Source organism: Podarcis liolepis (assembly GCF_965112155.1).
Source record: "Podarcis liolepis genome assembly, chromosome: 8".
NCBI lineage: Eukaryota > Metazoa > Chordata > Lepidosauria > Squamata > Lacertidae > Podarcis > Podarcis liolepis.
Genome location: NC_139560.1, coordinates 44,023,161 through 44,050,856, shown reverse-complemented (window position 1 = coordinate 44,050,856; position 27,696 = coordinate 44,023,161). Strand labels below are relative to the sequence as shown.

General features: G+C 41.1%; 1 protein-coding gene across 3 annotated transcripts in view; it reads right to left on the bottom strand.

Moving 5' to 3' along the window:
• Window positions 1-9,872: 9,872 nt before the first annotated feature.
• CHST9 (carbohydrate sulfotransferase 9) overlaps window positions 9,873-27,696 on the bottom strand; it is a 53,910-nt gene continuing 36,086 nt past the window's right edge. For 2 of the 3 annotated variants that reach the window (XM_083517792.1, XM_083517793.1), the window contains exons 3-4: window positions 17,369-17,406; window positions 9,873-11,259 (exon numbers count right to left, since the gene is read on the bottom strand). In XM_083517792.1, coding sequence (XP_083373918.1) covers window positions 10,162-11,259; window positions 17,369-17,406 — 1,136 coding nt within the window. In that variant the 3' untranslated portion in view covers window positions 9,873-10,161. Of the gene's footprint in view, window positions 11,260-17,368; window positions 17,407-20,811; window positions 20,904-27,696 lie in introns of those variants that run through there. The other variant, XM_083517794.1, reaches the window with a different exon arrangement.

Below are 27,696 nucleotides of genomic sequence, written 5' to 3'. Positions count from 1 at the left end.
AAGAAATTGCTATGGAAGAACAAATTGTAAACCAAATAAAATGGACAACGTGGAAACAGATGGAAAGTGTTACAATGGAAGAACAAAACCTGCAAGATAAGTAGCCAAGTAATTTAGCAATGGGGTGTGCAATTCCCAAAACGAATCGCTACAGTTGCTGTGGCACTTAAGGCAAGAGTGCTTTATTAGATAGGTGTTTAATATAAGAGCACATCCAACACACAGCTCATTCAGGGGGTATAGATTCTCTCATTCTGCACATTTCAGTCCAGTCATTTTTTCTTATCAACCTATCAGTATTTTAAGCTCACCCTTCAACCAAAGTTCCCAGGGTGCTGAACAATTTATATTAAAATGCAAAATAAGATATCAGCATTTTAACCCGAGAACTATGATAATACAGAAAAGACCAACAGCAGGACAACATGCCGGTATAGTCACAAAGCAACCACAGATCATATTGTGACCTTCCAAGGGTCAGGCTGAGCAACTGGCAGCAAAATGATAAGAACAAGGGATGTATATATATATATTCCCATCAGGAGGGAATTACAATATTAGGGTGCCAAGTCTGAGAAGGCCCTGCTATGTGTCACCATGGCATGAGCTGTGGTTAAAGTTGGCATCAGCAGGGCTGCCCCAGCAGATCTCAATACACAGATTGGCATATATGGGGAGAGAAGCTCCTTCAATTACCAGGAATTCGTGTAAGTGTGCAGGAGCTGGATTCACACTGCATTGGGCCATTGTTTCCACACAAGAGCATCTAACACAATTGAAGTGCCACAGTTTTCACATTTTAGGTTGTCACAGGAATTCCTTCTCTAAAGCCAGGTATACAAGAAGCTGCTTTGTGGGGCAATCTAAGGCTAAGTTCAAGACTGCAAACTCCATCTTCTTCAGAACACCAGTCTATTTTTATTTACAACATTTTAGTTTAGCCAGAAGAATAGATACTATTTCTGATCCTGCAATAAACAAAATCAAACTTTTGAGAAGCATTTACTGTATCTGCATACTGCTTAACGCCAAAATAGGCCTCTTAGTGGTGTACAAGCATAAAACCCAATGACACAAGCATCAAAACACAAATATTCATAATTAAATTATGCAACAAAACATAGGAGGTAGCCCTGCTTTGTTAGGGGGTTCTTCTGATTCATTCTGCAGAGTGGGGCCCCGATCTTCCACCCCACAGATCTGCCCTGGTGGCACCACTGCCCACCATTGTATGCGCTTTTACCCTTATGCTCTTTAAGTAAATTCTTCAGAGACTGGGCAACACACAGCTAAAGAGATTTGTAAAGAAACAAGGTGTGTGTGTGCATGGGTATATGCAGAGACGGAGCTAGCTGCTCTGGCACCTGGAGTGGTGCACATGCTGTGCACTGGGAGGCGGGGCTAGCCGCCCGCATGGTGGGGCGAGCATCCCAGGGAGGCGATGTCACCCCCCTCAGGGATGACACCTGGGCGGGCTTCACCCCCTTCCTCCGCCAGTGGGTTTATGCAGACAGAAGCTGGGATTTCAAATCATACTGTTGGGGGCTGGTTCTTGCAGGAGCATTAAGGAAAATGCAAAGCAGGGTAAAATACAACTGGTGCAAGGCTTTAAATAACATTTAAGCAATGTTTTCACACCCACCCAATAAAGAAGGTTTTCTTCAGTCAGTCACAAAACCATGTCTTCCCCCTAGTAAAGGAGGAGCTTAACCAAATGCTTTAGCCTTTCAAGACGCTGAAAAGTGGCTTTTAACTAGCCTGAATAAAAACTAGACCAAATAGGATGGCAAATATGGTGGGCTTTTCCACTACATTGTCCCCTCTACACAAACATCTTAACATGTCAGTTGTTCACTAGGCCTGTCTCCTTTCCCATTTAAACTGCCCATCTGCTTACTTGACTGCCAATGCTGAGTTTTTACTACCATGAACACTGCAGAGCCAAAGTTAGATTCTTTTCAACTACACGCATCGCTGAAACAATTATCTATAAGCCTCCAGTTGTGAAGCCTTTACAACTGGAAGTGGGAAGAAGAGTCGGTGAACGATTACCGGTAATATATTTTTTTCTCCAGAAGACAACAGCAACCCTGTTTTAAAACATCCTATTGGTGACAGCAGAGAAAGAAAAGCTGCCAGTTAGGAATAGTGAAAACAAAGCAAAACATGATTAGGAAGCAAACTGGTTTTGTTAAAGAATCATTTGGAGATCAAGAATGCTAAAACTGTTAATCAGAGACTTTCCCGGCAGTACCTGAACTTTGATGACCTAGAGGTGTTTTGCTAGCTCCTTTGCGGTTAACTAAAACTTCTCTCTTTGCCAACCCAGAATGAGTTGTGCCATTCCTAAAACACCACCACCAATGACTCAAAAGTTTAACTTCACAGGACAACATGAAAGGAAAGCAGCACTATTCCAGTTAGCAGAGGTGAGGTGTTTGTCTCTTTTTGAAATTAGATTACAAAAACTAAATATGCGTTCTTAATTCCATTCTGAATAGGATTGTATCCTAATGGTAACATGAGCGGAATGCCACTCTGACCGCAGCTCCCTACATCACTCAATAAGTCTCTCATGGCAGTTGGTTGACCTTCCAGAAAGGCTTAAGCGGAAGCGCCATCTTCCAAAAAACATTGAGGGGCCCAACACAATGTCCTGACGTTGCTCAACATCCTGATGTTGCTTATGCTCCACCTCAACAATTGGTGTTCCTATAGGCCTGGCATAGAGTTGTGGGGGACTGTATTGGGAGGTGGAAACAGGGGTGGGGATGGACAGAAACAGCTTCCATACCAGAAGCTCTGTTCACTCAAGCTGTCCTCACCCAGTTCTCACTGTAGCCTCACTTATCACATTCCAGGCCTTTCCTGAAAGGTCCCTTGAACTCCAGGAAAGGCTGCTTGCAGGGCACAGGTACTACGGTGAGGAGAGGAGAGAGAAATCCATGTTGGATATGGAGTCCTTTAGTCTTCTGAAGAGTACATTATATTTTTCACAAACCTGGTGACTTTTGAATGGTTGTGGTCACATGTAGTTGTTCAAAATTATTCATGCTCAAGGGATCTGAGATTTAGCAAGAGTGTGGCACAAGGCTGCAAAACTAACAGAAAGCACAGTGACCAGACGGGTATCTTCCATTAAAAGACAGATAATGTGGGGCCAACTATCTTTAACTTGCAAAAAGTGGAGGGCTGGGAATGGACTGACAGAATTTTTTTGGGGGGGCAGTGTATTTTCAGAGTGTTTCTGAATACACACTACACAGATTCAACTCAGGGTAAAAAGGTTTGTTTCAGCTGCTTGGAAGCCCCCAATGAGTCTTTTATCATTAAGGAGGTGGAGTCCAAGGTGCCCACAGAATAAATGTAGGCTAGGGAAATACTTGACTTTTGAATAAGTTCAATTTGTGTGGAATGTGAAGAACTGAAGCAAGAACTAAGAAAAGGAAGAGAAGGCATATTTCCTTCCCAAGGATACTTAGAACTTCCAATTACTTCAGAGGCCTTTTAACATGAAAAGGGTACTGTTCTGTGGTTAAGAGACAGAAAGAGAGTGAGAGGCCTTTCATGGCCTTCTAGTAAATGGTGGTTGCCAGGACTGAAAAGGCTGGCATTTCTTGCTACCTCTAACTGCAGCAAAAGAATTTTCTGTGAAGCCCCACAATGGTTTGATCCCAGGATTTTGCTGCTGTGCCAAGGTACATAGTCTAGGCATAATAAATGTGAATGAATGGAAAGCCCAAGCACTGACAAGTACCCAGATTCTCTTGTTCAGCATATTCACACCGCTCAGCAAGCAGAACAGCTTTGGCAGAAAGAAAGCAGCAAGCATCTCTTAAGCTTTCCCTGGGAGAGCTTGTTTCCTTTGGCAAAAAGGGTGCTTGGGGAAGAAAGGAGATGCACTGAAAGTGAATAGTGGTGATTTCACACTATGCTTTTGCACGTTACTCCCGTGTCTTAAAACATTTGCATAAGAAGTGTTTAGTGTGATTTTTGCTTTCAAGTCTAGCCCATGTGTACTATGAATCATAGGATGGCTTGGCAGTACCCATGAGACTCTTTGTTTCTGCTCAAATGCATTCTTTAAAAAAGGCTAACATGGCTATATAGGACTCATTCTGTGGTCTGTGGCATGAAGAAAATATGGCCAGCACCCACTTTTTGGCTCCTGCAACTAAAAATACCCAGGCTGCCTTTATAACGAAGGGCTCATCCACACTTCCTCTTATCTCACGGCTTTCCCCAGGGGAAAACCCACTCTTCATCTCTCAATCACAGCAAACAACAATTTGGGGTTTCTCCAAAGTAATGTTTGCTTCAATTTAACACCAAATAAAGGGTTTTCTCTGAGAAAGGAGAGGGGCACCCTAGGTGAACCTGCAGCAGCTATCCGGACTTAAGAAATAATAACAACAATGGCTGAGTTTTCAGTCTGATGCCATATATCTAGATCAGCATTTACCTGCAAATTTACTTGAATTGCTTACATAGCACAAGTTTTAGCAGAATCATTGATTCAGGGATCAAGTCCTCCTTCTAACTAATGAATGTTCTTCTGGATGTTGTATTTTACTTGCTGTTGCACCACACCGTAGTGTTATTGCATAAACTGTAATTTGTATGTTTGGTTAAGACAGCGCCACATCATGGATTTTGTAGTCTTAAAGTCTGCACAAACAATTGTTCTTTTGCATGTGCCTTATTTGTTTGCATGAATTAAACTACTTGCGCATAAAACTATAGATGGTTTGGTGCATCAAGGTAAAATGAAGATTTAATGAAAGCTAGTTTAAAGAAGCACTATTAGTTTGACAATAAGAATTGTCATTTACATAAAGCATCTCTCCCAAATTACAGAATGCAATTAAAGACAAAGATGCCAGAAGGTGAAACTACTCTCTTCAATGAGGAGAGGTACATTTTTTTCACTTAATGCATGATCTCAGAAGCACAAAAAGAACGTTGCTATTTCTTTTATTGCTTTCTGTGACATGCAAACAGTCCTATGCATTACTCTAGAGTGAATTCTTTCAAAATATGAGATGGAGGCAGGTCACAATCTTGAACTCTCTTACTAGAGATAAACCTGAATTTTGTCCCACTGACCTGCCATCAAATCAAATCAATGGATGTGAGGGCGATCTGGCTGCGACATCTGTCACCCCATTGATCGCCAGGGTTGTTTCAGCCTTCCACATTTTGACTGGAGACATATGTTCGAACTACTTAAGACTATTATTACAGTAACTTTTAGAGAATTTTTAAAATACTGATTTGTTAGCAAATTCAGTTTATTGTTCCCATTTCTGCCTGCTTGCCTATGTTTTAGCAATGAGGCAATACAGTATTGCTGCAATTTTCAGCTTTTAAGATTTTCAAATTCTAAGTACACTTAAAACTTCTGTAGGCTTGGATGGGACTTCAGATTCCTGTATGTTCCCTGCCTCCTTCACAAAACATGTGGATCTGTGTCTACATGAACTTGTTAGCAGCTATGTGGGGAACAAAGAGGAGAGCAAGAAGCAGAGTAAATTAGAAGACAAAGGGAAACTCCAAAGGGGAACATGAAAAAGCCCTTCCCAGAACACAATGTTTTACAAACTGCCATTATTATTGTGAAATCAGTGCCAACATTTATTCTTCTGATTTGCCCCAGATATAATGTACTTCTGCACACAAGAAGGACAGGAAGTCCTGATAGAATCCTAATAGAATCTCTGTGCTCAAAAGCCATCCATGTACCAGACAAGACTGCCATCTATTATCAGCATGTGTCCATACTTGTCAGCAAGACTAAGGAGGCTCCCAGACTGTCACTAGTTTCAGGTGGGATTCAAACACATGCTGGCAAATGCAAAATTGTAGTGGATTGGGAGATCTTCCCCCAAAGACTGGACTTTTTGTAATGAGGAAAGGGATGGGAAGAGGCACTATAAAGTGAGGGATAGCACTTACTTTGACACAATAAACTCCAGCTTTGAATCAGGATGAATGCTCAATAAGCAGGTCTTCTGGAAGCATCCTGAATCTCATCAAGGAAAGGGTAATGCATCTGTGGGCTGTGAACAAGACCAGGCGTCATCTCAAGTTCTTAGAAGATTCAGAACCAGCTGTGTAGGATAACAGATCTAATCCAGATGGAACAATGCCGGATCTGGTCCTTTCCATAAACCTGTCTCAATAAAGACAGGTAATGCTTGCCTCCAAGATTGGGTGGCATATGGTTTGGGAAGCACTGTCCATACCTCTTTGCCACTTTTCCCTACAGGCAAAGAGCGCATATTGACAAGAACAGGCATGAAAAGGAATAACAATTTTTAAACACAGAGTTACATTTTGCTGCAGCTTTGCGAATTTACACTATGCCATTTAATGGTACAGGGAGCTCTCAATACATAACTATCTAAGGATATCAGAATGCAGCTATCCCAACACTAAAGTTCCAGGAATCAAGCTTTTGTTTGATATGAAAGTGTAGCTACATCAAGATCAACACTTGTTTACTGCTGTTAGTAATTTTAGATCATCTTCGCAGATTCAAATGAATGAATGAATGAATTTATTAATACAATCACAGACCAGCCGCAACACACACAATATCGCAGATCATAAAAAAAATATCAGAAATACAAAGGACAATATGAATATAACAAGGATTTAAATATAAAATTAAAATTAATTATTAGCGTGCTCCCTGTAGTTAACATTTAGGGGTTTGGTCATTATGGGATACCACTTGCTTCCTGCGATTGATTGCTGACACACAGATTCAAATGACCACCATGGTTTTAGTGAAGAGGGTACAATTATTAGATTAGGCCTAATTTTAAAATTTCATATTTAGTTTTTGCTCACCAGACCTTCGCTTTAAGTCAGGAATGGGGAATTTGTAGCCCTCCAGGAGTTTTTCGGAAGCTGGAAAACTGAAAGTTATATAATTTAAGCAGGATTTCAGCTCATTTCTAAAAATGGTTGGAATGGCACAAATATGTACAGATTAATTGCTTTATTAGTCCAACCTTGTTTCGTGTGCACATCTGGCTTCTGGACACACACACACACACACACACACACACACATTGCCATAGTCTCTCCCTGCTCAGGCCAAGAAAGGCAGGCTTCTTCATCACAGCAATGAGTAAGAAGGTGGGATTCAAACACATGCTGACAAATGTGACATTACATGGGTCTCCCATTATTGCCACTGCTCTTATGTTCTCACAAAAATGGGATGCATCCAACAGAAATGATAAGAATGGAGAACCAATCTCAAGATGCTGAAGAGTACTGCACTGTTTATTAGTGCTTTGTGTTCTCAAAAGGTTCCTGCCATCCCTTCCCTTTCTGTAATGTCGAAACTGCAGATCCTCTTGGGCTTAGTTGGCTATAAGAGGAGGGGGGGAAACCTCAGATCAGGACTGGCATTGTCACTTCCCATCTTACTTTGCTACTCAAGAAGACTGTCACTATCATCACATATTTGCTTGCAGACATGGCCAAAGGAGGGGAATGCAGTGACTTTTGCTGTTGCATTTCAGCTGCTATGATCCTAAGCCTGGAGAGCAGGTGGCTGCCATATATTTGTGCTCATTCATGTCTCTTAAGCACCAAAAATGACCCTCAGAATACAAGGGAAGTTAGGTATGGGAAGGGTTCTCTCTGAGACTCCACTGCAATGGCACACTGTTCCAGAAGGGGTAGAGGAGCACCACGTGAACTGTGTTCCTCCCAGCTTGCCCCATAGTTGATTGCTGGGTTGGAGGGTGTGTGATTGCAATGGGGAGGAAGCTGTTTGGGGGAACTAAAGGAAGCCCCATCTCTCATTGCTAGGGTGGGGAAGGATCTGCTCTCCTCTGCCTCATCAGGGACTTTGAAAGTGAGGATCACGCTGGCTGCTGCCCCTGTAATCCCCACTTTAAAAGGATTTCTTACTCATTGCTGTGATGGAGAAGCCTGCCTTTCTTGGCCTGAGCAGGGAGAGACTATGGCAATGCGTGTGTGTGTGCATGTGCACTCAGACCACGTTGATGCCACCAACTTAGGCCCTCCAAGGGTCACACATTGCTCCATGTGGTCCTTGATGGCAAAAGGCTTATCCACCTCTGTTCTAGGAGAATGTAATGAAAAGTTAGTCATAGGATACTTGTGCTAACAAAATATGATTTTTAGCAACTAAGGTTTTGGTCTCCCTCTATTCCCATCTGGTGCTGAGTACTGGAGCTATCATTTAGCACAGGGCTGGGGAACCTCAGGCTGGGAGCCTATTTGCCTGGCCCTCAAGACTCTCCAGGCTCTGCTCCAAAGCCTCTTCCTGGAACAGGATGAGGGACATGCAGTTCAGCAAGTGATAGCAAGCTGGACAGCTGTAATTTTGGCCCACAACAAAAGAAAATGTGAGTAAAAAGCAGAAGCTGCTTCCTTTTAATCACCTTCTGTAGAGTCATCTCTTCAGCCTACCAGCTCACATTTCACAAGGTTGGAGGGTAAAACAGAGGGTCAAAGCTGAACACATATTGTAAATTCTTCAATGATTTTAGCTTGATGTGAAAGTTTTATCAGATTCCCTGGTGGGAAAGTAACTGAGGAGTAATTAACCATGTCACAGTATTATGGTCCAAGCTGGATGAGATGTTGATCAGTGATCCAGCTGCCATTCATACCCAAGTCAAGTTAGAAAGCCAGTTGGTACAACGCAACTGGGAACGGTGAAGGAGGGGTGGTGGACTGAGTTTCCCATGCTCCCTAAACAGCTGCTTCTCCCATTCTCATAGCACTAGGACTCAGGTTCATCCGATGAAGCTGAATGTTGAAAGATTCAAGATAAAGTGCTTCTTCACACAGCACACAGTTATGCTGTGGAATTTGCTTTCACCAGAAGTCATGATGGCCACCAACTTGGATGGCTGTAAAAGACAAATTCATGGAGAATCAGACTATCAATGGCTACTAACCATGATGGGTGTCTTGCATCTCCGTTGTTGGAATGCTATTGTGCTCTGGTCCTGCTTCTGGGTTTCTCATAAGCATCTGGTTGGCCACTGTGAGAACAGGATGCTGGACTTCTTAAGTTCCTATGACTGGTAAAGGTAAAGGGACCCCTGACCGTTAGGTCCAGTAATGGACGACTCTGGGGTCGCGGTGCTCATCTCGCTTTACTGGCCGAGGGAGCCGGCGTACAGCTTCCGGGTCATGTGGCCAGCATGACTAAGCTGTCATGGTCTGGTCTACAGGCGATCAAAGTCCTGGCTGAGGATGTCGGGACCGGGGGCAAGATGGCAGGGTGGGAGCAGGAATGAAAGTCCAGAAGCCAGGGGTCTGAGGGTCAGGAAGCAGGGAGTCATGAAGTCAAGGGTCCAGGGGTCGAGAAGCAAGGAGTCAAGGAGCTGAGGTCTGAGGATCAGGAAGCAAGGAGCCAAACGCAGCAAGGCAGGAAACGTGTTGCTGTGGCAAAGAGCCGGAGGGAAATGCTGACCTTATATCCCTTCCTGGCTCTTGCCACCAGGTGCAGTGAGTTACCAAGCAGCCTCACCTGTGCGGCCGCACCTTGCCTCTCCAGAACAAACTTAGGAAGGCCCCAGTCCTGCGAAGCCCTACTGGTCACAGGGCCTGGCTCCTGCATGCACTCCTGACATAAGCTGCTTCTGGCGAACCAGAGCGAGCACAGAAATGCTGTTTACCTTCCTGCTGGAGTGGTACCTATTTATCTACTTGCACTTTGACGTGCTTTCGAACTGCTAGGTGGGCAGGAGCTATGACTGGTACAGCCATTGTATTTCTAACAAGGTTCTATGTATGCACACAGCTGGACTTGCTTACTAGCAACCAATCCTACATTTTGATGTTCTATGAATGCTTGAGATACAACATACAAATTTGTTAAGAAAGCTAGTTTTTACTTAATATTTCCTTGGAAATACAAAAATACATTCATGAAACATGACTAGATACAATAATATTATGCCATTTCAGAGGTTTTGAATGCTTGGTTTATTCCCTTTAGATACATTGCTTTGAAGACTCTAAAACTTTCTTAATGTAAAAGTGTTTTTCTGTCCAGACATTTGAGTGCAATTAATTTTCTTCTCATAACTTGTTGCGTTTCTTCTGCTCCCAAACTAAATGGTAAAAATTGCTTACATACTAAACCAATCCAAGTCAGGGTTATACATATGGTACACTGTAGTTAAACATTAAATAATCCAGATAATAAAAGTTGTAAATCTGCTGTCTTTCTGTGGCAGAAATTTCTGCCAAGTATTGTCTGGCAACTTCTAAATTTGTTCTTTTTTCACTGGAATGCCTGTCTTTGAAATTAGGAAAAGTCAGCCCCTCTGGTGCACCTATTAGTCTCAGAAAATAATTGGCATCATCTCCCAAAGTCTCAAATTTTCCAATGTAATCATAGTTGATAGTACAAGGATAACAGAGTTGGCTGATCTGTTCCCAGTGAGTGTCCATACCTACTGGCCGATGGGAATCTAACAAATACTGGATGAACTCTTTAAATTTCACTCCTGAGCCCGTTGCCAATGCCACTCTATCTGCATTAAGTCTGTATTTCTTAATAATTGCCTTCCCGAATACAGGGTGGTAGTAGCTGTTTGGATGTTCAAACTTATCTCTGAATGCAGACACTAATCTTTCCATGGGATCCCGTACAAATATAACTTTGGTGTACGTCTTTAAACGCTTGTGTATCCCTTTTAGATTGTAGCTGTCTAGTTTTCTGAGATGCTTTCCATAATGTGCAGCATCATGCGTAATGTTAGCAGCAGAATCAGCAACGCCACTGAGCACCATCAAAACCCGCTTCCAGTTGGAACAACCTGCCTTAGGCACCTCACAGTACAAGACTTTGTGCTTATCTTCCACATAGATTCTGGACACCATGCGCGTAAGGTGAGTCCGGGGTCTGCTTTTGCCAGTGTACCTTTTGCAGAAATCGTAAAGGAAAGATCTTCGTTTCTCTTGCATCTCATCTGTGGTTTTCCAGTGACTGCTTTTGATTAAAGTTTTGTTTAAAGGGCGCAGAACTGGTGGTAAATTCACTTGCCTGAACTGTTTAAGGAGCGATTTAATCTTCTGCGACTCTTCAGATAATCCAGTAGTCAAGGAGCCTGCCATCCCTAGAATAGGGTCAGCATCTCCCTGAGAATGTCCAATCTCAATAAGTGCTTTACGTGGCTTGTCAAGCTTTTCACCAGTGACCCAGTTTTTTTGTTTTCTTTCAGGTTCCTCTGAAGAATAGAATCTGAAGTTCTAAGACAGGAAAAAAGAAACCAGAGAACTCTTAGAATGTTCCTCTATTGGGGCCTGCTAAAAATGTTGCTGCATAGAGAGCTGCTTTTCAGAATTCCAGTTGCCCCATTCCTTTCTCTCTCCCCTCCAATTTTCCATCCCCCGACTGCCCCAACATTCACCCAGCATGTAGAAATTAAGCATGTTTTTTGGGACTCTCACTCCCTTAGGGTTTTGGTTTCTTTAGAAAAAACCGCCAACTACTACTGCAGCCCTTGATGTTTCCAGTGTATGCTTGCACTTCCCTCTTGAGCATGGGTGCTGTCTGCTTTGGCCACATAAGCCGAACAAATAGCACTTGCTTGCTGAAACAGATCTTATCTGCATTGCTAACCACCAGTCAACCTTCATTAACAAAGTAATGAAGTGATGGGTAAGGAGTGAAATTTGCTGTAGGAAGGCACTCTAGTATCCTTGTTAGCAGATAAGGAAAATGGCTTCTCAGTATATTTTTTATTGAACAAGTAGTTCTATGTCCTTTAAAGGGGAAAATGAATATTAAGAGATGAGACTTATCTTTTTACAGAAGTTGAGTAACAAGGAGTCCTCTCATGCATGGTTCTCAGGGGTTTGCTAGATTTATTTATTTATGAGCAGATTTATAATCCACATATTTCACAAATGCTTGCACAAGGATTTGTGCAGTACTATAATACCAGGTTCTGTGGGACTTCTGCTTTATCTTGCATTAGAGAAACCACATCTTTGGATTCTGCTTAACTTTTCTGATTAAAAAAAGATCTAGGATGTGGTATAAACTATCCTTCTGTGACTAGAAGACACCTTTCACATGTGGAAGTGAAGGACACTTTTGGAATCTTCCAGCTGATTTTACTGGTGGTTTTATTTGCTTTATTTTGTGCTGCAATTTAGTGGCTTTATATGGTGAACTGCCTACAGGGCTTAGCATGGGTTGAGGTGAAAGCTGAATAAACAAACAGACAAACGAGCTGATTGAAATTGACTAGCGACCAGGAATCTATTTATAACTGTACTTTTCTGAATGTTGTGTAGATTGAATCCCAGGAATCCCTAAATGATACAAATGAACTTCTGCAGCTGAGGATATATACAGGAAATCTGCAAATACAGATAACAACACTGATATCACAAACATCTGTAGATCTGAAATTTACCCTCAGTGTATTATGAGTGGAAAACCTTTGAACGATTTCAACAAGAGGGAATGAGATATAAAAAGCCAGGTGATGGCTATTATCCAAGAACTGATTTAAATAAACAAGTCAGCTGGGACCCCTGACCAAAGCTCAAAGTTATCCCTAAGGACATTGTGGAGAGGTAACAGAAAGTGACCAGAGGACTTCTAGTGCAGCTACCTGAGAAAGAGAGTACGCACTTGCAGCAGGAGATGCTGAACCACTATGACAGGAGTGACTTTTGTTGTTGTTGTTTTGTTTGCTAGAGAAGCTAAGCTTCTCAAAAGTGCCTCAGGTAGCTCTCCCCAGGTTCAACTGGCACACACACACACACAGCAGGAGTGCCGTGGAACTGCTCCCTGCTCAGCTCTGGGAGAGAAATTGTCAGTCAGGAAGAAGGCAGCACTAATCAGATGTGGGGTGGAAAGGGAGACAAAAATAAGGGGAAATGGATGTTGCAAGGTGAGGGTTACATTATGTAAAGCACAATTTTTGCTATTTTGTTTCATGGCCCCCATACTTAATATTTCTGTCGTTCCAAAGTCATTAACAATGGTACCAAGTAGTGACTAGTGGCTGGTGATTGTCAGGTACTGAGTAAGTGAGTGCAGAGTGAGGGAAGGACAACCCATGTCAGTCTGTGAGCCATCGGTTGCTGGTCCATGGTGACTCCACCACAGCCCAGCTTGGGTGGGATGCTTCAGGGACCAAATAGGGTACCAGTATCTGTGGGGAATGCTGATCCACCACATCAGATAGCGTGAGAAGCACTGAATATTTTGATGCAAGTAGCATGAATAGTCCCTGTATTATCCTGCTTTTTGTTGAAATTGCAATGGTATACTGGCTTGTCAATAAATAAATCATCACTACAGTCTCTCTTCCTTTTGTGAACCTGTGTGGTATAGTGGTTACAGTCTCAGACTATGACTTAGGAGACCAGGGTACAACTCCTCACTCAAAACTTTGGGCCTAAACTACCTTGCAGGGTTGTTGTGTTTAAATGAGATGGGGGAGAACCCAGTATACCTTGAGCTTGAGCCACCTTGAGCTCCTTGGAGAAAATAGTGGGATATAAGCGCATTTAAATAAACAGATAGATAAAATAGGTTTATGTTAAACATAATGGATGGAATTCAATGCTGCACTAATTTGATCATTCTCTCAGTGTTTCCACATGCCAGAAAGAATGTTCTCCACACACAGAAAAACACCTGGGGTGTTCTGGGAATTCTCCTGACCCCCTAGAGCTAATTTGGTGGGAGGGCACAGAGGAATAGGGGAAAGAAGTCCCATTGCACTAGCAGGATTTGTTGTTCAGGCTCCTGCTAGTGCATCTGCTCAGTTGAATCTGGCCCACTAACTGCTGCAATTAGTGAATGAAAACAACTAATGTTTGACCACTGGCAGCCTCCATAAGTGCTTTGTTTTATTGACTCTATTTAGGAAAAGGAGCAAAGAGAAAAATGTAAAGCGCAAAGATCAGCTGATCACCTACTCAAATGGATGCAAGTTAGATATCTTGGAACTTGTTTTCATGTTTTCTGTATAAATTAAAAACCTTGTAAGTAGTGATTTTGTGTCTCCCTGTATTAGCTAATCAGCTTTCAGTGCTCCTAAGCAAGAGTCCCACTTTCACCTTCCAAGCATTCCCTGCAGTGCATCAGATGTGACATTCCAGGAAGCAGAGTGTCTATGTGCATTTCTTCTTGCATTCCCTGTACTGCCGAGAAGCTCGGAAAGGTCACTTTACCCTCACAGCAATCTTGTGGAGATGGACAGGGCTTGTGAGACACACAAGAGGGGCCATGACGCCATCAATGGATGCTCCTGGTGCACCCATGCAACACTGGTTTACTGTGCATTATGTTACTCATGTTATGGCCACCTGCGTGGAGCAGCTCTCTGCCGAGGTCATTTCATGTACTTTCTACATGAAATGTGTGACCTCAGTGAACTCATAAACCAGGTGACCTTTGAAGGATGGTCTTCCCCGTTCCATAAGGAATCACAGTGGTCATTAAATGTCTCAATAATGGTTAGCCTTGGGGTTGTGTCTAAGAATACCCAGGATTTCCTTGTCCAATGCAAGTGAGACAAGGGTCTCAGTTGACTTGATAAATCAACCACTGTGGTGTCCTCTGGATGTTCCTAGACTACAACTCCCATCATCCTTGACTATTGGCCAGATTGCCTGGGGTTGATGGAAGTTGTATTCAAACAACATTTGGAAGGCACACATTGGCTAACCCTGCCGTGATACAGTAACTTCTGCATCTTGACTGCATAACCCAAACAAGCCAGAACAGTTCGGAAAAGCAGGGATTTCCATTAGGGAAGCTATTTAAAAGGCTATTTAAGTTGCAATGATGTTTTAAACCTTTTAAATTTAGCAATGTGGTTGTTTAAAATGTAAAAAATATACAAAACGTGAAATAAAATATATTCTGTCTAGTCCAGGAAAAGCAACCAGAAAGAGAAAAATGGGAGCAAGCTTTACTGTGTTTTAAATTTTATTCTCCATTCTCCTGTTTTTGTATTTGTGTTATGCCCTGAAATTGGATAAGATGAAAGTTGGCATTAAAATATTTTAAGTAAATAAACTTGGGAATGCAGCAGCCAGTGCCCACTTATAGATAACAAAGGGTTAAAAACAACAGAAAGAAGCCACAAAAAGAGGATGAAATGGGGGTCAGTGGCACAGGGGGAAAAGTTTAACCCTTTCCCCATGAGTAATTTCCCTGATTCTCATCTCTCAAAACAACAAGAACAGCTGTTAGTCCCATGGAGTGGGCTGTGGTGGGAGCTAGACTATCTTAAGTGGGGTGGGAGTGGCAGAGAGAAAGTATCAAGACATAATTCCTTGGCTAAGTCAAAACATACCACTTTCTTTTAGCTTCTGATTTGTTCATACAAGACTGTATAAAATCACATGCATTAATGAAATGAGACAGTTTGCACAATCTGGTTCAACAAACTGATTTGTGTAGGCAGTAACTTGGATAAACGGAATTAATCTTCGATTTTGTTTGCCAATTCTTGTTAAACTGCTAATTAATTTCCCCCTTGTCTTCCTCTTACAGTCAAAATATTATGTATTTTTTTCTTAATAAGCTGAACTTCATGATGGCTGAGGAATTCTGAATCTTTGCCAGCCTAGTAGCATCTCCACATTAGGGCTACACTCTATGATCCTCTAAATGGAATTAACTGCTGGTAAATATTTATATGCATGCAGTTTTTGGCTCTAATCCAGAGAAAGTTAGTTGTGCTTAAGTTTTATTCAAATAAAGGAGATGAATTACTTGCAACTAAATTAAGCTCCAGTTAGATCTTCAGCAAAACCAACTTACTCTGGATAGGAACAACTGAGCTCTGTTAGATAATTTCAAGCCAGCTACAGAGAAAAGTGAAAAACCAACCCAACCCACTGGCTTCAGCAAGAGTTTTATTCTATGTCAATACATTATTCTTTTTGTCTGTATTCAAACATGGTAATGGATTAAGATGAACTTTGAAATAATAATAAAACAACAAAAGATTAAATTATTTTGAAAATACCTAATCAATTTGTTTACCATATGTTTTCAGCTGAAACTGTTGTGCTCCTTTTATTAAATGTTAAAATAACTATTTTAATCTATACAAAAAAAACTGTTTTTAATGAATCTTCTCATTACACACAATGTCTGGCTACACCTCCAGTCTGCAGTTTCTACATTTTTAATTCCTTTTTGTCCATTCATTGAATTAGACATAATTACTTCTAAACAGTTTGTTTTTATTCACATTGTTTTTATGTTTCGATCCTGCTTTTAAGAGGGGGTTGTTTCATATGACTACAGTGGTACCTCAGGTTACATACGCTTCAGGTTACATACGCTTCAGGTTACAGACTCCGCTAACCCAAAAATAGTACCTTGGGTTAAGAACTTTGCTTCAGGATGAGAACAGAAATCATGCAGCAGCGGTGTGGTGGCAGCAGGAGGCCCCATTAGCTAAAGTGGTGCTTCAGGTTAAGAACAGTTTCAGGTTAAGAACGGACCTCCTGAATGAATTAAGTACTTAAACTGAGGTACCACTGTATTTGTTCATAGGGAGTAAGGTAAAGGTAATGTTAAGGGATCCCTGGACAGTTAAGTCCAGTCAAAGGCAACTACGGGGTATGGCACTCATCTTATTTTTCCTGCCGAGGAAGCTGGCGTTTGTCCACAGACAGCTTTCTTGGTTATGTGGCCAGCATGACTAAGCTGCTTCTGGTGCAACGGGACACTGTGATGAGTGCTAGAGTGCACAGAAACACCATTTACCTTGCCGCCACAGTGGTACCTATTTATCTACTTCCGCTGGTGTGCTTTTGAACTGCTAGATTGGCAGATGCTGGGACAGAGCAGGTTATGCAGGTGACACTGTGGTCTAGACCACTGAGCCTCTTGGGCTTGCCAATCAGAAGGTCGGCAGTTTGAATCCAGGCAATAGGGCGAACTCCCATTGCTCTGTCCCAGCTTCTGCCAACCTAGCAGTTTGAAAGCATACCAGTGCAAGTAGATAAATAGGTACCGCTGCAGTAGGAAGGTAAATGGCATTTCCATGTACTCTGGCAATTGTCACGGTGTCCTGTTGCACCAGAAGCAGTTTAGTCATGCTGGCCACATGACCCCGAAAGCTGTCTGTGGACAAATACCAGCTCCCTTGGCCTGAAAAGTGAGATGAGCACCACACCCTATAGTCACCTTTGACTATGTCATTTACCTTTTACCATAGGGAGTGTAGTGTGGCAGAAACAACAAACATCTGCCTATAAACTATTGAATGGGTTTTAACCTATGTAATGCAAAATATCTAATACAAAGTACTGTATGTATATCTCATGAACTATGCAGTTAAAAGATGTATATACATTTTTAAAATACCTGATTAATTGCGTGCTGCTGTATTTTTTCCTCAGACACTGAAAGAAAAAAATGAAAATCAGTAAGTAGTAGTATATTACAATGAAGTGATCATGTACATAACAAAACTAAGTTACGAGAGAAAAGTTATGAAACAAAGTGCAAAAGTATACAGAAATATTGAAACTAGCTACCTTTTTAATCAGTATTCTAGAATATGTGGAATGTTCACACATTAGGAAAAGCATATTGGCCTAGTTTGCATGTAACATTAAAACATGGTTTAAACAAACCTTAGTTAACAAATCATGGTGTAGTGTTACATGCAAACCCAGCCCAGCACCTTAACAATTAACTGGGTGCTGTTGCAACACTATGAAGCAACACCAGTAGTAGCACACCGGTGACACACTGTGAAGCAACACAAGGAGTAGCACTGTGGCTGACCACTTCTTGTCCGATCGTTTGATCCTCATCTTACACCTACATCTTTAAAAACTCTTGCCTGGGAATTAAATTATATTTCCTTAATAAATCCAAAAGGACAAGGGGTTGAGCAGAAATATACTAAATGACTGCCAACAGCATGGTACTTAACATTTTATAACATAAGGAGTTTTCACACACCAGTCACTGCATGCCATATATAGTTACATCTTAATAGTTTCATTCCCCTTCAGAAGAGGATGCTCCAAATACAAGAGAATTTTGCTTCTGCCTTTTGAAGACAGCAGGCATTAAACACAGGATTCTTGGGCAGTTACCTCAGGCCATGCAAGCTCCACGATGGATTCCTAGAATATTTCCTAAACCATAATACTGAGGAGCTGATGTACTAGAGGCTTGCCTAGGAAAGTTTTATTAGCGTATTCTATTACAACACAGCTTTATCTAGGGCTGCAATCCCCCAAAACAACTACATATGAAAAGATATGACAGAAAGAGATGGAGCTTGCACATGCAAAAGTGAACAGGGACTGCATACAGAATATGGAATACTCATTCTACAGCAGAAAACGCCAGCACTTCAACTGAGGCAGGTAAGGTGGAAAAGTGGTTTGGTAGACTCAGGCATCTTGTTCTCTTATTAGAAGTGACTTGGGAAAGCCAGCAGGGCCATTTAGAAAAGGGAAGTGCAGGCGGAAATCCTCTTTTCCCCTCCCTACTTATGCAGCTTAAAAGAATATGTTGAAAATAAAGGCAGCAAATGTTGTTGTTATGTGGTTTTTTTAACTTTTCATGTGCACTAGGTTACCATTATCACTGAAAGGCTTTCACCTTGTTTGTGGGAATTTCAGTTGAACTCCATCAATCACAGTTTTCTGGGCCAAGGATATGTGGATGGCACTCCTTTTACAGCTTGTCAGTGTCACAATTTGTGTAGCCAGAGGGATTGCTGTGGAGCCACATTAGGCAAACTTATCAAACTGGCAGGTTTAAAGGCATTGACAAATGCGCTCACTTTTGTTCTTCTTCAAACACAGAAGGTTGAAGGTTTGCTTTCATGTTTACAAAATTGCATTTTTTTTCCTGCAGGACAACGAATGGATCAAACCTCTTTTTTTTTTTTAAAAAAAAATAGTATTTCCACCTGATTTACAGGTGCTGATCTTTCTACATGGCAGAACATCCAGTAATACCTTCGTGGTTACTTTTGTTATTGAGCATATTCAATCCAAATAATCTGGTGATTAGTATCTTTAAAACTGATAGGCTGAATTAAAAAGGCGGTAGATCTAAATTAAATGACCAAATGAGATAAGGCACACATTAACTAGAGATGTGAAATATACATATCTTCCTAAGAGATTCCCTTAATTTAACAGCATATATTATCATATCTATCCAGTAATGTATGCATGTCATAAGCTCCCCTGCAAACGAGATGGCTTATTCATTTTGGTGGAGATCTGTGTGTGTACTCCTTTCTGCACATAGACCAACTGATAAGCACATGTACTTTATATGCAGATTGGAGCAAATCCCAAAATCTCCATGCTCAAGTTCTGCATGTGTTAGCAGGTGTTCCAGAGGTCTTCCAGTTGAATAGAAGAAGCATTTTGCATCAGTCTTGCAAATCAAGAAATTGCTCTTTGACTCATCTAGTACCATAGCTCAGTGGCAGAGCACTTGTTTTGCATGCAGAAGGTCTCAAGTTTAATTTTTGGACATCGCCTCTGCTTTTCGAAGCTGGGAGAGCCGTTGCCAGTGAGGTAAATGGCATTGGGCTGGATAGATTAATAGCATGATTCAATAAACCAAGGATAGAGAACCTATGGCTAACTAGATGTTACTAGACTCCAATTCCCATCAGACCCAACCAGCATGGCCAAAGGTCAGGGATGATGGAAATTGTAGTCCATGAACATCGGGAGGGCCAGAGGCTCCCTATTTCTGCAACAAAGCAACATAATGTGGTTATTTCTTGAAATATGTGAGTTTCTTCTGAGAGCTGCTGGTGGTGAAGAATGTCAGACTGGAACTGGGTATATCCAGGCTCATTTCTCCACTCAGCCCTAGGTGACAATGAGCCAGGGACCATATTTCAACCTGTCCTACCTCACAGAGTTGTTGTGAAGGTAAAAGAGGGGCATGCATTCTGTATCAAACTCCTTGGATGAAAGACAGGATAATAAATAATAAAGAATAATAAAGAGTGGCTGTTAGCTATGGAAGATAAATATCTGCAAGTGTAGATAATTCTGTGGGTGATAACAAGGAAACCCAAATGGACTCAATTATTGGTTTATGACCAATGGTGTCCTGAATTTCGGAGTGCTTGGAATTTGGATTCTAGGTCTCTACATCACTCAATTCCAAGTAAGGCATTTGTGAACACAGTCCTAGTATTTTCTTACTTTGAAAGGTAGGTTTTAAAGAAGTATCTTGTCTAATGATCTCTTAAAGTAACTATCTTCCTAAAGAGAGAGAGAGAGAGAGAGAGAGAGAGAGAGAGAGAAGGATCAAGATTACTTATTGCTTTAGGCTATGGCAGAGGATTGTCTCTTTATGGTAATTACTTCCTGCATAATGGTGTACTATTTTGTTTTGTAGATACAAGTGTTACTTTTTTGCTTCAAGAAGGAAAATTAAACATTATTTAGGCAGTCTTTCAGTAGGCACTGCTGTGTTCATTGAGAACATCATTGTGACAATTGAAATCACATCTTGAGGCTAATTTTTGTAACCAAATAAGGCTCTCTCTTTTTGGTAATAAAAGATTAAGGAGTATGTGTTTTAAACATCCTTTAATGATGTACAAGATGCTTGGAAAGACCAATGTTTGCAATCTCTGGTTGGATCAACTCTATTTTGCTGAAAGGTTTGTGGACTTTGAATACTGATGCTTTCCTGCTTCCCAGTACATTTGTTTTTAGGCTATTTTTATTTCACTTTAAAGGAATTTTAATAACTTTGTGTTGACAGCATAGACAGCTGGGGCTGAGAATTAAAGAAAAACTCACTTGCTGACTGAGGAAGGAAGTGACATCAATGAGCTTCTAAAGACAGCCCAGAGGGGAAACTGAATTTTGTGCATGTGGCCTGCCGTTTCACTGTATTTACAGGAATGCCTACAAATGCAAATGGGATCATTTATGGTATCTATCTCAAACATACCAAGAAATTGTAGAACTCTGGAAAGACTTCTCTGACAGTTTCATTTTGAAGGATTTGCAACAAGATCATTGGTCTAAGTCCTCATTACTAAGGGTAGTTTCCCCTAAGTATTTTGACTTGCACCATTATCTGAAACTATTATATTCTGGAAACTCAACCCATTTGTACCCATGTTCTTTTCCACCACAGTGGCAACATACAAAGTTTTGTGGTGTTGCAATAGTATAGAAAAAAACGATGCCAAATTCTTAACACACAATTTGCTGCCCTAGCATAGAAGCCTTCATGCATTTCTACACAATCGGACAAACATTATCACAATTCTGTTTATCCACCTGTGTTACTACTCCTGCAAGCTCTGAGACAACAATAGCAGTTTCTTATCATATCCCAATGTTATCACTAGGGAGGCTAGTCCTGAACGTCTTACTTCCACATTTGCTACTTTGCAGCCATTAGTTCTAATAACAAGCACCTTCTTCAGTCTGAATAGCTCATCTACTGTTATTGTATCTGTTGCATTTGCAACAGTGCTTTCACATTGTCTCTCAGGCCTTCTCTAAATGTAGCAAACTCTAAAAATATAGGCTTGTCAAATGAATCTTTTCTCCTTGCAATCATTCTAGTTACTGCTCTTTGCACTTGCTCTTGTTTGAAAGCACATGATTATGGCACATAGTGGACTGACTAGCATTGAATGAACAACTTGCGTTGTAGGCTTGACTTATGCTGGAAGGTTGGACCACAGAAATGTTTAATACCTCAACAATGTAAAATTGGAGAACTGCTTTCTTGCTTAAGAAGCAGGCAAGCTAGTAGATTAAATAACACCCCCCAATGAACCATTCCAATTTGACCAGATTTGAATATAGATATGTAAACAAAATTCAATAAAATATGGTAGAAGTATGCGTCCTCTCCCTATTTTTTAGAGTGCCTTATAGCTTCACCATATTTATTTTGTGCAAATTAAGCAACAGGGTATGATGAAAAGGTCCCGCCATGAACTAATTGCCTTTCCCTTAGTATTGCATAATCGTAGCAAGATGTCACGGTGCCAACTCACCAGTTACCCTGGCAGCGTTAAACATAAAAAGGAACCCCAAGTTGAAACTGATTGAACCAAATGAAGGAAAGCTGGCCATTTCAGAGCCTTTGAATTCTCACAGCATTCTACAGTCTTTCCCTGGCTAATTTTTGGTGATTACTTTTGATATGAAAACAGTTCTTTAATTGTCAGTCTCTAATAAGGATGCAGAGCTGTTCCTAGGAGGTTCAAAGGACCCTGGGAACATAAACATTTGCAAAAGTTAATGCAGCCAAATATCTTGTGCTGACCCACGTGTGCACATTCAGCTTCTGCCTAATGAAGTCATTACCAACAATGCCAACCAAACAAGATGTTCTCCTCAATTTGACAAAGGGACTCTCATGTGAAAAGAATTTGGGAGTACACATTCATTAATGTTTTTGTGAATAAAAAGGGGAAAGTGAAATTAGACTTCAATCGTGAGCCAAAATTTGCCTTAGCTCCTTTTCTAAGCACAGCAGCATGTGTAAGAGGTATACATACAAGAGGTATGTATAAATAAAGAGCTGGCACGGTGTAATGAGGAAGAGAACGGGCTATGAATCAGGAAGTCCCTGGTTTGAACTTTTGTCTCTGCCATGAACTCAATAGGAGACTTTAGATAAGCAACCACTTCTTAGCCTCAGTCTATGTTTGATAGTAGATAATAGCAGTGATTTACAGGGTTGTAAAGATTGCAACGAGAAAATCCATGTAAAATGTTTTAAAGCACTATACAAGTGTTGATGATTCTTATTCATTATTATTGCCACTATGCTTAAACATTTCATTATTTTAAATATCGGATTTTACTTTGCACTGGAAAGCTAAAACAGTAATCGCAAGTGTTCAGAAAACACAAGAACACTATACTAATTTCCTAAATAAGAACCATATGGCTGCACACTAAGTCAGCCTGATGGAATAATTTGATTGTTATCAGGAAGCAGTAGCTCAGGGATTTGGTCATGTTTGCAACATGGAGGTTATGAATGTAGTTGTTCATTTCTTGGGAGAGGTAAACCCCTAGTTTTGCCATACCAATTCAGAAGAGCTGAAATCAAGCTTTACACTAATTTTAAAACATTTACTTGCTCTTTAACAGGCAGGAGAATGAAGTGTCAGGTCAATTCTTCTTCCTCTTTTTAAATATTGACTTCCTTGTAAAAGTTCCTGTGATGGGTGTGTCATGAAAATGGGTGGAAATATACCTGGCACGAAGTCATGTTATTTCCCCCCTGTAGTGGAACATTTTCTTCTTCTCCTTCCTTGCGCACACCAAAAATTTGTTCTAGGGTTTCCCCAACCTCTGCAGGAGATTTGGGGACAGTGTGCTTGTGTGTCTGAGTGTAAGCTCCATTGTGCAAGCGGAAGTCATTCTGCTCACACAATTATTTAGTTGAATATGGCCCAATGGTTTCATGTTGCCACACCTGTTTACAGTTTATATCATCAACATCATCATTGACTTTTATTGCACAGTAATTGTCTCCTGCTGCTTGGATGCCACCCCCTCCATTTTTAAACACAAAATAGCTCTACATAAGCTCATTCAGGGTCCATGTGGTGAACATGACCTCACAGTGCTTGGTAGCCAATCAAATTTGAATATGCAATGATGCCACTGAGAGTGAATGAAGTTCTCCCACTCCTCTCGTTCTGAAGGGTGGGGGCAACAGAAGTAAAAGCAAACATGGAAGTTTGCTGCCCTAGCAAATCAGATTGGCAGTCCCATCTTGTCTTCCTGTGCTTGTGGTTTCATTACCTACCAAAATTTTAAGGCAAGACTTTTGCCCCAATCCAGCTTGTGTAGTACAGGCGTCTCTGCACCTACAAACAATTGACAAAGCACTCAGTTGTGTATAGGTACCAGGAAATAATTAAATATTTCAATTCAAACTCGGAAATGGCGGGAGAGAGCTGAAGAATCCTCATGACTCATGAGGAGACCCTCCCCAGACCCTGAAGAGAACATCAGTGAGGGTGAATGAAGCCCTGAAGAGACCAGAGGCGCAGTGGGGGTTTGTTTATGCTACTCAGCCTCCCAGCTTAGCAGCTGATGTGTGGAGTAGTGCAGTAGCAGCCCCTTTCCTGCATGTCCTCCAACCTCCTGCCAGCCCCAAAGCTTCAATTCTAGTTATGGATATTTTTGAATACAGTATTTTTTGTATGGATTGAAGAGAGAGTGGCAGAGAGGGTGTTTAAAACCCTTTAAATTTGTGCTCCCCACTTTATGCAATTTATGTGCATGGGGCCCATAACTTAACATCAGTGTAAGTGGGGGGATGCCTGTACACTACATGTAGTACATTTGTTGGCAGCAGGGGGGGAACAAAAACATGGATTCAAAGTGAAGCCTTATTGGAATGCTAATTCATTTCAAAAATAAAACCTGTCATGCTGCCAAGGTGGTTAAATGAGCAGCAGAATGGAAGAAAACTGCTCTTTCAGTTTACTAATGATGCTCAACTCTGGTTTATAGAAGCCTCCACAGCAGCAGCATCCTGCTCCCATGTGAACCTGTCCAGTGGTAGGCAAGGTGCCTCTTACTTTCAGAGATGCGAGGGATGCTGCGAGGGAGAGGACTTTCTATCTGTGGAATGCCCTCCTCAGGGCTATTTATCATGCACCTCTTTTCATCGCATTTAAGTGGCAGGTAAAGACTGCTCTCTTTGCCCAGGCATTTATTTGTGTTACGATCAATCTGACTTAGGCTTTTGCATTGTAATGTGGACAGTTTTATTTTAATCTGGCTTCTGCATTTGTCTTTGGTGCCTGGTGAACAATTTAGTTGCAATAAGGAATATCAATAAAAATAACGAATATCCATAGAGAAAAAACAAAGGTCCAACAGAGTGATAGATTTGGCTGCTCTGAAAGGTGTGATTCAACATAAATACTTTGCTTGATCTATGTCCATGAAGATGGAAAGTGAAATGTTACCCAAAAAGGGGGCTCTCTAAAAGAATGTAAAACGCTTTCATCTTGTTTTATTATTAGAGTAAAATAAAGAAGCATACTCCAAATTATCTTATTTGTAGTGAAGCATGGCAGTAGCCAGAAAGTGGGAAGAAACCAGGCGAGGCCATCACCTTTAAATTCATTCCTAATGCATGAATTTAAATTATAATTATACTGATGTCACACAAAAACCTCCAAGTAATCAGTTGCTGCAGGGAGTTCATTTTACCTACATTTTCCATAGTTAGATTATGACCTTTCAAGGCTTCTACTTAGATCCAGCTGCATTTATTGGAAATAATTCGTTAAAGGTCATTCATGAATGGGAATACTGGTTTTATATATGCAAAAGATCAAGTTGGTACCGCTTTACACCCTAAAGTTCAAAAGGAATAGAGAGGAAGATCATTATCACATCAGATTTGTGTGTTGTTATTTAAAAAGAGGGGTGAGGGTGGGGGGAATATTCTAAAGACACAGTCATCTGCCCCAGCTGCAACAAAACATGTCTCTCCTATATCGGTCACAGCAGGCACTGTAACTCTCCAGTAGTTTGACATCACCTTAAAAGGCACACTCCTCCATTGTCACCCAAGACAGATGGATGCCAAAAACAAAGCTACAAGAATGCAGCAGTGGTGGAGAACCTGGGGTCCTTCACATTGTCGGACTCTAATTCCCATCAGCTCAGCAAGCATGGTCAACCATCAGGGCTGATGCCCAGTAACATCTGGGTGCGGGGGGACCACAGACACTTCAAGAGAACTGAAGATTTTGGAGATGCTCAACTCTTTATTCTCAGCTGCCAGTTAACATCCCACCCTTGTATTCTCAGGTCTCAACCAGCTACTACAGTGGTACCTCTGGTTATGTACTTAATTCGTTCTGGAAGTCCGTTCTTAACCTGAAACTGTTCTTAACCTGAAGCACCACTTTAGCTAATGGGGCCTCCTGCTGCCGCCGAGTGATTTCTGTTCTCATCCTGAAGCAAAGTTCTTAACCCGAGGTACTATTTCTGGCTTAGCGGAGTCTGTAACCTGAAGCGTCTGTAACCTGAAGCGTATGTAACCCGAGGTACCACTGTACTCCCTTTGTGGCTACCATTTCACTTTCGTTTGTTTTCCAACAGCTTATCAATTAATGGAGTTCTCTTCTGATTGAACTAGTCCAGTTCAGGTAAACTTCGTCCCACTAAACTGGTCCCTGAACTTTATATCTTGATTCAGCTGCTAATGGTTAGGCTGTAGAGCATGCACTTTGTGTGCAGGAAGTCCCAGGTTCCATTCCTAGCATTGTCATGAAAAGAGCAGCAGAGCAAGGAAAGATTTCTTTTTTATGCCTTGAAGACCCACCACTAATAATAATAAATAATAGCCAATACCTAGTTCAATGAATACTTTGACTCACTATAAAGACTGCTTTATATGAACACCTTTTGGGTAAGAATTTGCCTTCCTTGCTGATGGGCTCTAGGATCAGAGATATTACAGCCAGTCTAAGCCAGAAGCTGGGTTATTTGCAAATATTATCTAGACTTTGGCCTGAACCCCCAGTCTCCAAGCTTTTTCAGTTGGAAATAGCAATCTCCTTGAAAGAAGTGGGCAGAAGTACTGTAGGTTGTGATCTACTAGTAGATCTCTGCATGATTTGACATAGACTTCTGACTCCCAACTGTTTAACAATGGCAGCAACAAAATGATGGCCTCCTGCCAAATTATGCTGCTGAAATGAAGAGATTTTGGGGTAAGGAGGAATGATTTTGTGTGTGGAAGTAGTGTGATTTCAATTCCTGCATTCAGAATTCTTTAATTCTGTGTGTAGTATTTTTTTGAATTGGATTCTGGTTTGTGGATCTCAGAGTTCTAGAAAAAAAGTAGATTCCACAAAACTGATGTTTGCTTTGTATTATAAAATTCCACTGTATATTTTCAGGCAGTTGGTTCCCTTTGCACCTTGTATTGAACACTTGCTTGAATGTCAATTTCTTTGGGCCCCCCTCCAGATGACCCATTTATTGAGCGCTCATCATGATTTGCTTGTGCAAAGTGTATACAGAGGTTAGATTATATCTGGTGTTTATTGAGTATTCATTCTGATTTGTTTTGGGTTCAATTACATGATTTGATTGCAGGTGATTTACATATCTTCCCATTAGCCATTTGTTCACCCTACACATTTCAATGCCTTTCCCCCTCATTTTTCAAATGGTAGAAAGTATGGGGTTTTGGTTTTTGAAGTGGATTTGCTGTGCTAGGGTGACAGAGAGCTTTAATCTACTTAAAATGCACAAACCCCAAGTTCTGGTGTGCACTTGAAGCCTCTCACCAAACACTTATAGTCTGGAGATGCCCTATATATATCCCCACCTTTCATCCCAGGGCCATCTCTATGTGGAGATAAATGCAGATTATTAGTATATTCCATATATGACTCTTATTGTTATGTGTGGAAGTTATTAAAAATGTAGTATTGTAATTAGCCATCTGGCACATGATAACTTCAATTAGCCTGATGAACAGACTCCTTTTTGTTAATATATTGTGTCAATGGGATGTTTACAAGTGCCGGTTTCAAGCATTTTCCCCCTTTGGATTTCAAATATAACTAGCTCCCAAGACCACAGAAAGAAGACAAACATCTTCACTAATTGTGGCATGGTGCCATTATTGCACAATACAAGTAATATAATTGGGGGGTGGAG